General features: G+C 61.0%; 1 protein-coding gene across 1 annotated transcript in view; it reads left to right on the top strand.

Moving 5' to 3' along the window:
• The first annotated feature begins 507 nt into the window (after positions 1-507).
• The window catches only part of CRMP1 (collapsin response mediator protein 1), a 48,364-nt gene continuing 35,803 nt past the window's right edge, over positions 508-13,068 (top strand). The window contains exon 1 of the mRNA XM_037126764.2: positions 508-947. Within this exon, the coding sequence (XP_036982659.1) occupies positions 567-947 (381 nt within the window). The 5' untranslated portion in view covers positions 508-566. The remainder of the gene's footprint in view (positions 948-13,068) is intronic.

Raw genomic sequence — 13,068 nt, 5'->3', positions numbered from 1 at the left:
CCCGCGTGTGAGCATCTTTCTGGCTGGGCAGTAAATCATGGTGTGAGCCGAGTAAGTGGAGGAGGGAGGCTGAGAATTTCTGGTGTGTGTGTGTGTACAATAGATTCAGAATACGTGCTAGCGTGTTTGTGCATCTTTCACGTGTTTGTGTGGCGGAATAGTCTGGTGTGCTAGTACTGACCTGCGTGTGACTCGTGAGCGTGTGTGCACGCGGCCCCCACCCCTGGCTCTGCTCCAGCCTTGCGCTCCGCCTGGGGGCGGGGAGAGGGGGTGAGGCGAGGGTACTGCGGTTCGGCTGCCCGCCCTCGGCGCTGCGGCTTGGGTACGTCACCGTCCCTCCCCGCTCGCGCCGCGGTCCCCGCCTCTCGGTCCTTTGTAGCCGGCCGTTGCGCTCGCTGCCAGCCGCCCGCAGGCCCCGCCCCGGCCCCGCCTCGCCGCGCGCCCGCCCCGCCCAGCCCCGCCCCGGGCCGCAGTCGCGCTTGGGCCGCCGCGGGCCCGCACCCAGCGCGGAGCACGGCGCACGGCGGCGGCAAGGGCCGCGGGCGGGCGGCCGGTCTCGGACCGGTATGGCGGACCGGCGGCGCGCGTGGAACACGGAGGACGACCTGCCCGTGTACCTGGCGCGGCCGGGCAGCGCGGCGCAGACCCCGCGCCAGAAGTACGGCGGCATGTTCGCCGCGGTGGAGGGCGCCTACGAGAACAAGACCATCGACTTCGACGCGTACAGCGTGGGCCGCCGCGGCTCGGCGCGCACGCCCCGCAGTGCTGGCCGGCTGGACGCCGTCGGCCTGCCGGGACCCGGCGGCAGCGAGGACACGGCCAGCGACGTGAGCGAGCCCTCGGGCTCAGTGGTCAGCTCACCGGGCGACCGCGACGAGAGGCCGCCCGCGCTACGCATCCGCTGCCCTGCGCCCCGCGACCTGCCTCTGGGCCGGGACAATGGCCAGGTACCCTCGGGGCTCGCGCGGCCCGGCGGAGGGGGCGGGGCCCTCCGGGCGGCTGGGAGCCGGGTCGCGGGAGGGCAGTGCCGAGGCCTCAGTGCTAGGGCAGCCGCCGCCGTGCTGGGCAGAGCTGCGGAAGGCCCCTCCCCCACCCCGACTCCGGCGTCCAGGGGCTCAGAGAGATTGTGCGGCTGGGTCAGGAGTGGCCAGCACAGTCCGTGAGACCGCGAAGGCGCTTTCGAGACCGAGGCCCCCTCCTCTTCTGCAAAAAGAGCCAGGTTCTGAGAGGCCAGTCAGTTGGCTAAGCTGCCACATGGACCCTTTGAACGCGAAGGGACCTTTGGGGTGACTTTAACCGGGGTGCCCTCCTATGAGAAGGGCAGCTCCGTTCCGCAGTGGTCCATTTATTTATGCACTCCCTCATTAGTAACTATAGAGCACCTACTACGTGCCAGGCTCCGGGGCAGGTTCAGTGGTACGTCCGTGGTCACACAGTGTAAAACTGGAAGACGCCTCACGCCTCGTGCGTTCCGCGGGAAGGATTTGGTTAACGATGTAGGTAGAACTGGAAGCCACGTACCCCCAGCACCGGCGTCTTCAGGGGCCGCTCCCGGGTCCCACAGCACGTGGCCAGAGTGCTCGCCTCAGTGTGCTCCAGAACAAGCTGGAGGCAGAGTGGGGATTTGAACCCGAGTCACTCATCTCCTCGTCTTCGAGGCCCCCTCCTCCCAAGTGGGAAAGCAACAGAATGAAGGGACGCCGGACCCGGGCTCTATGACTCTTTTCCCTTGGGCTGAAGGTTGCTAGGGAACTGGGGGATGGATGCCTAGCACAGCTTCCATGAGGTGAGGGCGAGGGCCAGGTGTCTGGAAAACGGGAGTAGGACAAGCAGGGCTGGCACGCTGCAGGTGCAGCCCAGAACTGGATGTCTGAGCAGCACGGCGGTCCCAGACCGCTGGCAGGTGCGGGGGTCCCGGCCCAGCGCCCCACCCCCACCCCCCGCCAGATTCACTGTGAGAGTTAAGTAGGTGGTGAGCATCGAGGAAGTGTTGGTTGTTGAGTCGTATTATCATCGTCATTTTACTAACCCATCCCCCCTTAAATGCCGCGGGACACATAAAGTGAGCCAGCCAGGTGGTGGCAGAGTTTGATCGGGACAGAAATGGGGGAGGGGGGGCGGCTCCCTGGATGAGTAGGGGTAGACAGGCCTGTGGCTGCTAGGGGTAGGTAGGCGAGTCTCCTGCCCTCCACCCCCTGCCCGCGACTTTGTGCCCGAGACTCGGGAACTCTCCGTGGTCCTGAACCCACGCCCCAGGAGGGGGAGCTCTACATTGGGAGGGTGCCGCGGGGTGGGGGCCAGGTTAGGCGATATCGAGAGACTCCCACCTCTTTTTTTTCCTACCCCTTCTTTTTCTCCCCCTCCCACCTTGCTTCTCTGGTGGCCGATCTCGCTTGGGATCCAGGCTTCCCAGCGCAAAAGGGAGGCTTCCAGGCCACGGCCTGAGAAGCGGAGGTCAATGCCGGGGAACCCTGGTTTCCAACCTGGCACTTCGCCCTCTTGAGCCTCGGCTTCTCCACAGAGGAAACGGGCGGTGTTTCCTCCAGGTCCCCGCAAGGCGCGGCGGGTACCGGGGAGGGGAAGGCGCTTTGTGCAGGGCGGGGAGCCGTCTGGAAGCGAGCCCCGGCGGAGCTGTGGGCAGTTTTAACCCACGGCAGCCTCTCCCCTTCCCCACCCCCACTCGCGCCGTGCCCTCTCTCCCCTTTCTCCACGGCTTCTGCCCGACAGGACAAAAGGCGGCGCCGCGGGCGCGCAGAGAGCCCCGGAATCACTCCAGGTTCCAGACCGGGGCAGCTCGGGCGGACCTCGCCGCCTCCCTGGGGGGAGCGTTTTACTTTCTGTGGACCCAGCAGCCACGGGGCTGCGCTCAGGTTCCGGGGCAGACCTCGGGCTCCTGCGCTTTGCGGAGGGTGCGCGCTCTCACTCCGCCCGTTGAGCTCTTCCCTGAGGGGGGGAGGGGGAGGGGTTTCTGCTGCGCCGGCGCAGCGTTTTCCGTGGCTCAAGGCTGAGCTACTACGGGGGCTTTGTACCCGGGAAGTCTGCTCGGGAGCAGCTGTCTGGCCAATCGCAGGCTGGTGCCCCTCCCCCGTTCCACACGTGGCCTTGTCCCCAGCCTTGGCACAGTTCTGCCCAGACTGACCCCTGCAGAGGCCCTGGTGCATGGGTCCTAGGACTTAACAACACTGAAGGAGGGAATGTAGATATGGGGGTGGGGGAAGAGAGTCCTCACGTACAATTTCCAGTCATCAGCAAGGATTTAGGACCCAGCTCAGAGCCCAGGCGAAGGAATGAGCTCTAGACCTGGGAGGCGGGAACCTGCAGCTGAGATCTTGGCACCTGAGATATTTCACCTCTGGCAGCATCAATTCCCCACCTGAAGATGGGAAAATTGTGGCCTAGTGTTCCTGGAATGCTGAACTGCTTGCTGTTTGCGAACCTACAATCCCACCCCCATGTTAAGGCCCAGGCCTCTCTGGCCGCCTGCCCTGGACTGGCGGACCGGCCTCTGGGTGGTGGGTGCTGTATCACTCGGAGCACCCCTCCCTCTGGGAGGTGCAGACTCGGAAGTGGAAAAGATGGGTCTTTTTGCAGCACCTGCAGGTTGGGATTTTACAGACGCCGAGTGAGCAGCAGAGGTTAGCGTTTCATTCTGCCTGGAGATTTGGGGACTTGCTGGGCCCCCTTTTTCTGCTTACCTCTGTCTTCCTCCTTTGTCATTAAGTTTATCAAGCTATGCCCTGGCCTCCAGCCCACCTCTCTGCCGGGGCCAGGGTCCACTCTCCACTGGCGGTCAGCATGTCCTATGCTTCCTGCCTCCCAGTCTGTTCTAGCAGGTGTGGGGGGGGGGCCTCGGTGCCAACGGTCCGGCCCTCTGAGCTGTCACAGTGTGGTGGGCAAGGCTGCAGTGGTGACCTGGAGGCCTGGCATTGGTGACTCAGGTGATGCAGGGGGTAGAGCAGGTTAGCCATGAATCAGGACCTTGTCTCTTGGGTCCCCACTACACTCCCTCTCCACCCTCCCTCCTCCCCCCGCAGGAGGCTCCCACCGAGACCTCAGGAGGCCGGTTCAGTGATGGGGGCGCAGGGAGGGCCACTGGGAAAAGCTCTGTGGAGAAGCCACTGGAGATGAATCTGAGAGAATGGCTAAGCTTTTGTCTGGGGTAGGATGTCAGGGAGAGAACAACAGCTCGAAGGAAGGCTGGGAGTTGGGGATGGGAAAGCGCGCGGTCTATTCCGGGAGTGGCGTGTGGACAAAGGGAATCTGGGTAGGAGAGGTGGGGGCGGGGGGGGGGAGGGCGCCGTCTCTGAGCCCGGTCCTGGCCGGCCCAGAAAGCTCCAGCAGCTTGGGCGGGTCCTGGGCACGCAGCCCCCACCCCCGCCCCCAAGAAGCTGCGGCCGCGGTGCTGCCCGCAGGCTCTCTGCCTTTGCATCGCGAGGTCCTTTCTGGCTTTTAAAAGAACCTGCCAACCAGCCCTTCCGCAGAGCGAGAGCGAGGCCGGGGCGCAGCCGAGGGCGTGTGCTGGGGGCGGGGGGGCCGGGGCCGGCGGCCGGGGAGGCGGAGGCAGAGCGGCAGGAATCGGAAGGGAAGCGCTTCCTGGTTCCAGCCGAGGGGGCGCATCGGGCTGGGCCGCGCCGCCGGGAGGAGCTGTCTGTCTGCAGCGCCCTCCTCCCGCCCTCGCCCGCCCTCCTCTGCCCGCCCCCTTCGCCGGCGGAGCCGGGCGGTGCTGGCAGCCGGAGCGGCGGCAGCCGGGAAGCCGGGGCGGTGGGCGCGTCAGCGAGCCTCGGTCCTCTCTTCATTCCTCCTGCGCTTCGTCTCCGCGCCCCCCGGGAGCGGGACCTAGAGAGAGCCCGGCAGAGCGAAAGGTAGCCCCCTGGTCCCCCCCGCGGGCTGAGGGCGCCAGAGGGGCCATGTCTTACCAGGGCAAGAAGAGCATCCCGCACATCACCGTAAGTCTGGCCGCCCCGCGCCCCCGTTCTTTGTAGGGTGGGGCTGGTCACGGCCAGGGTCGGGATCCCCCTGGGAAGGCGCCCCCGGAGGCTTTCCGCAACGCAGCGGGTGGGGCGGGGCTGGTCTGGAATTGCAGCCCCCTCCCCCCAGCCTCCGGGGACAATTGAGAGGGGGAGCCCCGCATGATGGGGCGGGGCTGGAGCCTCTGGTCCCTGGGCTGGCCGCCCCCTCCCCCCAGGGGATGTGCCAGCAGCGAGAGGCTGGCGTGGCCTGGGAGGATGCGGAGCCGAACAAAAGAGGGAGGGGCGCGGTCCGGGCCGCTCTCCCGGCCCGGGAGCTGAGCTCACGCCCGTGGCCTCCCGTTCTCGCACCTCGCCACCGAGTTTCTTCCGTAGAAAGGAAGGCGATGGGCCGCCAGCTCTCACTCTGCCCACACGGTTGGGGCGGCAGTCGGACCTGGAGACCCCGCCATGATGAGCGGCCCCGCCCATTCCTCGTCGCAGCTAAAAACACTGTCACCTGCAGCCAGCTGGCCGTGGCCCTGGAAGGGTTAACGCTGTGGCCGGGATGGAAGTGGGGGCTGAGCTGTCGCTGGGTCTCAGGGTGTGGCCGGGAACAAAGAATCCCTCCTCTCTACGCTTTGTCTCTGGGTGGGGAGCTGAGGGCCTCTCCATCAGGAAACCTGGAGTCGACCCCAGGGTCTGCCTGGCACCACAAGCAGGGTGCCAGGGCAGCCAGGTGCTGGGGGGCTGGACTCTGGGCGGGGTGGAACGATGCCGGAGGCCTGGGGGCAGGGGGCCCAGCACCCTCATTTATCCAAAATCTGGGTTCAGGGGCGCCCTCCCCACCGCAGCTGCCAGGGGGCAGCCGTGTGTGGGAGGAGGAAGCTGGTATGTCCCACGCACCTGCCCAGCGTGCTGCACACCTTGTTTTACTGAATCCTCTCGAGAAGTCCTTTGAGGGAGGCATCATTCCAAAGAAACTTCTAGAAGCTGGAGCACTGGCTGGGCACACAGGGGAGAGGAAGGTTGGGAGGGAGCCGGCCTCCTGCCTACCCAGCACAGCACCACGTCCGGCCTGACTCCGGGCAGAACGGTCCCTGAGGCGTCCCCTCCGGGGCCCAGCTTCGGGTCTTGCCAGCAGACCCGTGCCCAGTTCCCAGCCAGAGGCATGGCTCCTGAGGTGGGGGCCGCCCCTTACCCGTCCTTCGCCCCTGGCCTCTGAGACAGGGAGGTGTCAGTGACCACGCCTTGGCAGTGTAGCTGGCTGAGAGTCGATGGAGGGGTGGGCCTGCTTCAGGCTCAGCCGAGCGGTAGCACAGCGTGGGATGTTTGAATGGGCAGGTCCTCTTTTTGGGACTTCCGAACCCTAGCCCCCTGGGGAACTGAGGCAGGTGATGGGGTGGGGTGACACAGTGACGGATAAGTTAGGAGCCCTGGGCCCTTTGTGGCTGTGGCTCGTGGCAAGCCTGTGCCCCTCTCAGGATCCCCATTTCCGAGAAGGAAGTTGAGCAAGAAGGTCTCTGAGGCGGGCCCAGGGAAATGGCACTCCTACAGGTCTCAGTCTGTGTGGCAGCGACGGTCACCTGCTTTCCCACTTCGACCCTCTGGACTGGACCTGAACAGGCTGCACTTTTGCACCCGATGGTCTGGGTGGGCGTCCCCGCTCTGTGGCCTCTCTGAGCCTTCACACCCTGACACCAAAGTGGGCATAACCCTGGCCGCTTCGCAGGACCCTTGGGGATCCAGGAAGACCCTGGCCGAGCACTCGGTGCGTGGTAGGCACATGGGAGGACTTCCGAGCAGCTGGCTGGCCCTCTGCTTCAGTCCTTTGTGTAAGTGGTCGGTCTGCATGCAAAACGGAATCCCAAGCAGGGGGTCCCGCAGCGTCGGTAGCCCGGGGAGGAGAGGTGCTGGCGGTGATGTTGCCTCCCGTGGCAGTGGCCCTGGATGAGGCATTTGTGCTTCATGTGGCCCTGGTGGCCCATCCCAGCCAGAAAGGTCTGTGGTTTCAAGGAGAAACAACAAACCAGAGAGGACGGCCGTGGCTGGGGCCCCTGTCCAGGACGCTGTGCTCCTCAGGGCCTGTTGCCGATGGTGTACATGCTGTGCCAGGTGTATAAGAATGCCACTAAGTGGGTGGGCGGGGCTTGGGATTTCCAAATGCAGCCCCCCTACTCTGGTGGGCAGCTCGCACTTGGTGAGTAGATGTGACTAAAGCCCCTGGTCTGTGTCAGGCACTGTGCTGGGTGTCAGGGAAGGTGACAAGGGCGTGGCCTCGTCCTCAGCTTCTCGGGGTGCCACCGAGACTGACGTTTCAGCCCGAGATCCCAACCAAGGGGAGGAGATGCTATAGGGGTGGCGGACAGGAGGCCAGAGGAGACACAGCAGGGACCCCCAGCCTAGGCCTGGGAGGGGGAGGGAGGCAGGGAGGAGGGTCCTCGGCCTGTTGGAGAAGCGGAAGGAAAGCCAGCCTGTGGGAGCCCAGCCTGCGCTTCCAAGCGCAGCTTCTGGTGGTGCAGTGAGAGCAGATCCGGGAGACGGCTGCGGTGTTGGCAGCCAGGGGCTTGAAAGGGGACCGAGACACGGGTCTGAGCGGCATCCTCAGTCAAGTCCTGCCTGCGTGGTGTCGGGCCACTCAGGGCCCCCATGAGCCTCAGCATTCTCATCTGAACACTGGGGACAAGGTCCCAGCTGTGCCAGAGCGTTCGGAGATAGAAGAGTAAACACTTGAACGGAGGAGGACAGGGGACACCCAGGCGGGGCGCAGTGTGGACACAGGCGGGAGGGGGCGGCTGAATGACCAGACCCTCTGCTCGTGTTGACCCCAAGCTTTCTCTCTTTTTCCCACCTCGGCCTGTTTCTGAGACAGTGGGCAGCCTGACCAAGAGGAGGGAAAAGCAGAAACTCTTAGCTTCGGCCTCCAAGGACTGTTTAAAATATTTATAAGGTTCTGTTTCACGTGTGGCTATTTAAAAAATTAATGGCACGGCTGGGGATTCGCTTAGCAGGGGCTGTTTCTGGTGCCCGATGCTGCAGTGAAGTGGGTGGCGTCCTGGGCGTGGCTCTGGGCGAACAAAGGCACATGGCTTCCTGGCCCTGCGGGTGCTCCCGGCCCCCCAGAGCACCCCCAGGGGAGGCTGCCCAGTTGTGGGGGGAACCGGAGTGTCTGCATGGTAGCAGAGAATTATTATGATAACAAAACAGAACTGCATGAGGACTGACCGCGGGGGATTTTGCAGAGTATCTGGCGCTGAGCAGGAATTCGCAGCCTCTCACTTGGTTTCCGGGGTGGCCCTGGGAGGCAGCCTGGGTGTGCTCTTCTCGTTTCCTAAAAGGGGAACCGAGGCTCAGAGAGTCTCGGGCACAGAAGGGTGCTTGCCGTGTCCGCAGAGGAGGGAAGAGCTCAGAGCCAAGCAGGGAGGGTGGACGGGCTGGCCCGCCTGCTAAGCAGATTGCTTTCTGTTTTCAAATCTGTGTGTTAACATGTGCCCAGGTGTGTGCACGTGTGTGCATAAGTGAGTGAGTGTGTACATGTGGCTGTACGGAGTGTAAGTGTATGGTGTGTGTGTGTGTGTTTGAGATCAGAGAGCCAAGATGAGCAGGGAAGACCGATCAGTAAGAGTCACGTCTGAGAGAAGTAGTTACACCGACACGCAAACGTGTGAAAACTGTGGGAGCCTGCCTGTGAGTGTTGCATCTGTCTCCCTGCCTTCCTGCCCCAAGGCACCCCAGGGGCCTTCTGTGACCTGCCAGGCGCAGTGGAGTCCGAGGGAGTCAGGGTGAGCGGCCCGGGCCAGACCCAGAGGTGAGGGACCCGTGTCCGAGAAGCCCGGAAAATGCAACATGCATCACCGGCCGGCCCACATGCTGCACGCACAGTGGTGTGTTGGAAAAAAACCCCAGCAGGTGCGCTGCTAAATTTTAATCCCCATTTTAAAGTGCTGGCCACAACCACCTCCAGAAATTATTCTAGTAACATGTATCAGTTGGAGCCCTGAGCGCTCCCAAGCAGAATGGTGTTGAGTGGAGTCTAATTTTTTCTGTGAGTAAAAGATGGCCCTCGGGAAGGGCATGTCAGTGGGCTTGGCCCCGTGGGCGCAGAGTCAGGGCCCTCAGCAGCGCCGTGTTGCCGAAGAGCAAGCAGGTGCACCGAGGCGCTTTTAGTGAAGGCCCTGGAGCCGGACACAGTCACACGGTGGTGGGGCCGGCATGGTAACGATCGCACGCTTATTGGGTGGTGGTCGTGTAGGTCTTCCGTCCCTTTAAGAATGCTGCAGACTTTACAGTTCAGTCCCCCTCACCTGCAGGGCACAGGCCCCAGGACGCCCGGCGGGGGCCTGAAACCAAGGACAGTGCTGAGCCCTGGGGGTCCTGTGTTTTACCCTGCACACACACACACACACACACACACACACACTGACGCTTCTCTCTGCCATGTCCAAGTCACCAGCGTCACCACTCGTGCTCCGGGGCTGCTGTTTAGTAAAGTAAGGTGACTTGAACTCAAGCACCGAGACGCTGCCCAGTAACTAACGGCCGCTGGTGTGGGCAGCGTGGAGATGCTGGGTGGGGACAGTTCGTGTCCCGGGTGGGGTGCAGCGGGATAGCACCTTGTTACTTGGAAGGGCACACTATTTAAAACTTACAAGTTGTTTACTCCTAACAGTCTCCGTTTAATACTTTCGGAGCACAGGTGACCATGGGGCAGCTGCAACCTCAGAAGGTGAAAGGGTGAATTAGGGGAGGGGACGGCTGCCTTCATAAGCACATCCTGATGGAGAGGTTGAGGTGCCCCGCCCTGGAGAGAGGCAACGACCAGGCGGCGCCATTGCTCTGTGACATGACAACTCTGAATTGGTGGCGGTGGCTTGGGACATGGCGTGGTGTCTAGGATGCTTCATCGAGTGGCTGGTCTGGAAAATAAGCAGCTAACAGGAGGGAGTGCTGGCTGCGGATGTGAGGGGTGCAGTCCCCCTGTCCTTCCCTTGGTCTGGGCCCCAGGCACCTGGAAGGTTCTCCCCGACCAGGCTCACAAAGTTTGCCTCGGTGGAAGCCCTGCCTGTTCCCTCCTAGAGCTGGAACTGGGCGGGCTCCCACTTCTTTAGCTTCGGCTTGTGCACGTGACTGGGAGGCCTGGGCGACGTCTGATTCCCTGCGGTGTGTCTCCAGGCACACACTGGCTCATAGCAGGGACTCTGTACGGGGTGAGTGGGTGAATGAAGACCCAGATGGCAAACTGCTCCCTGGCTGACCAAGGTTTTGGTCACTCTTGAACTTGACTTCCCCAACAAATGTGCTTTCCATAACCTCAGTGTGTAGGTGGTTACCACCCAGAAGGAGAGAAGGGTAGCAGGGAGGGTTTCCGAGCTGTCATGATGCCTCCTGGTGCTGCTTTGGCCGTGGGCAGAGGAAGGGGAGAGGGTGGTTTATTAGTGGGTTTCTCTGCCTTCACCCAGAGAAGCGAGCTTTTGCAGTGAGAACCTTCCATGCAGTTGGACCGTGTCCGCCCGGGACCTTCGCTGAGAAACTGCCCGGTGCCGCAACTGGGAGTCCACTCCATGGGAAGACTCAGTACACCCGATGCAGAGATGCACAGAGCAAACAGATGGCTGTCCGGGGGGGGGATTTTGTATTTGTCCCCAAATTATGCTGCAGTATTTATCATCGTACCATGTTTGTAGACCTTCGGGTCTCAGAAAATATGTACTTTATACACACTTGAAGTTGGAGGGAAACTTTTAAATTACATGTTTTTTTGTATTTGTGCATTTAAGGAGGCAGAAAAGCGTCCTTTGCTTCCACTCCATTTCAATCTCCTTTCTTGTGCAGGAATTCCAATTCCAAATCCTTTTCTTGCATACCTCCAGTGATGGGGCGATCACCACTTTCCACAGCAGCCTGCTTTTGCCTTGGAAGCCCTGCTGTGGGAAAACTCTTCTGTACGTGGTATGAGGGTCTGCCTGTTGCCCCACTTTTGCTCTCAGGGCTTCCATGGGTTCCTTGCTCTCCCCTACCGATGTTTCCAGAGGCCCTGGGAGACATTTCCCAGTGACCTGGGGCCTCTTCTTTTGCAAAACGGCCCCAGTTCTTTATTCTTCATCTAGCACAATTTCCAGGTAGAGTGTTTGGATTTTTCTTCCCATTGTTTTTCTTTTGCTTCTTTTTTTTTCTGTCCTTGGTTTCCAGGCATGCAGGACAAAATGGAACTAAATAAAACCTAAGTTTTGGGCACCTTTTAAACTGGTGTAAAAACATTCCAGCTGATGGAAGCCATGGAAACTTCCAGACACAGACACGTGACACCAAACATTGGGTTTTATAGGCTGGTATTCCGTGTATCAAAAGTTTTTACATGGTCTTAATGAGCCCTGTGAGGTAGGTGCTGCGCTGACAGATGAGGAAACTGAGGCTCACTGAGGCTGGGTGCGCTGCACGAGCCACCCGGCTGAGGAGCTGCCTGCGGGGCTGAGGGGTCATCGCTGGTGTGAAGGACCTCACGGTCCCAGGGAAAGATGCACACATAAAACACGGGCTGGCACACAAAGCCTCATCCAGTCCGGATGCAGTGCTCACCAGTCTCCCGCTGTGGGGGTTCCAGGGGGCCACAGTAAGTTGCTGGAGCTGGGACACTGTCCCTGGGAGGGTGAGCTGGAAACCAGCGGGCTCAGCAGGTGCGGCAGGACGTCAGGGCAACAAGAGGAGGGCCCCGGGCTGGGGAAGTGCTATTTAGAGAGCCAGCAGTTGGATTCGGTGGCACAAGGCCGGGGAAGGGAGCGGCCTGGCCTGGAAGAGCCGAGGGGTTGTACTTGGCCCTACATGTGAGGATGAGCTGGAGGGTGTGGGCGGGTTTGAGGAGAGGCCTGACCTGTGGTGTGTGTGTGTGTGTGTGTGTGTGCGTGTGCGAGAAAGCGCACTGGCTGTCCTGTGCAGGGAAGGATTTGTTTGGGGTGTGAGAGGTTAGGGAGATGTTGAAGATGGAAGTAGCGTTTGGGTGTGACCGTCCCCCAGTTTGCAAGGACATGAAACAGTCAGGGCTGTTCTAGAGCTGTCCCCTTGCTAACTCATTTCACTTTTGGAGCAGCCCTCTGCACTGCAGGGGAGAGACTGCAGCACAGAGAGGCCGATGTGCCCGAGCCACAGGGTTAGTAGGTGTGGGCTGGATTAGCGCTCAGGCAGCCCGGCATCCCCCCCACCCCGTCCTTAACCAGCAGACCCGGTGAGAAACAGGGCGAAGGCACCTGGCTCCCGGGGGCGGTTTCCGGGTTGACTCTGCGGATGGGCCACACATTTAACCTCTGAACCTCTGGACAGCCCTTCGCAACTTCCTGAGTCCTTTAATCCACCCCCTGCCTTTTGGCCACAGTTGCAACAGTCCCAGCAGAAGGGAATACGAGGTGCCCGGCCCTGGGAATGTGCCCGGTAGGCATTCAGGTGGCTGAACAGATGAGTAGCTTCTGTTCTCACTTGTCCCCATTTTGCAGAGGCTGGGACTGAGGCTCAGATGTGTTAAGCAGGGACAGTGAGGTGAACATCCGAAGGCACTGGGCTGTCGTACCAAGTGGGTACCAAGTGGCACTAGGTTCTGGTCTGTCTCCACCATCTCCTGGCTGTGTGCCTCGATTGAACGACTCTCTGAGTTTCCTCATTTGTAGCGATCATACCCACTTCTTACAGGGACTTAAGAATTACTCTGGCCGGTGTGGCTCAGTGGGCATTGTCCTGCAAAGCTAAAGGCCGCTGGATCGATTCCCAGTCAGGGCACGTGCCTGGGTTGCAGGTTTGGTCCCCTGTTGGGGCATGAATGAGAGGCAATCAATCAATGTTTTTCTCCCTCTCTTTCTCCCTCCCTTCCCTCCTCTCTAAATATAAATAGACAAATATATATATACACACACACATAAATAACATCTTTAAAAAGAGCAATCTTTCTTTTTTAAAAAAGAGATTTAAGAACTGAAACTGGAAACTGATGTTAAGCAGAGCTGACACTTGGCGTTCAGGACTGTGATTTGCTTAGAGGCTTCGGGTGTCTGTTTAGATTGCTTGGTGCAAGGGGGAGATGAAGAAACACAGACATGGGTAGAGGTGGGTGCAGCTGGCGCCCCTGCTGAAGGTGACC

This window comes from Artibeus jamaicensis, unplaced genomic scaffold (assembly GCF_021234435.1).
Source record: "Artibeus jamaicensis isolate MK-2021 breed Jamaican fruit bat unplaced genomic scaffold, CSHL_Jam_final contig_76, whole genome shotgun sequence".
Lineage (NCBI taxonomy): Eukaryota > Metazoa > Chordata > Mammalia > Chiroptera > Phyllostomidae > Artibeus > Artibeus jamaicensis.
This window is presented reverse-complemented; position numbering and strand designations above follow the sequence as displayed.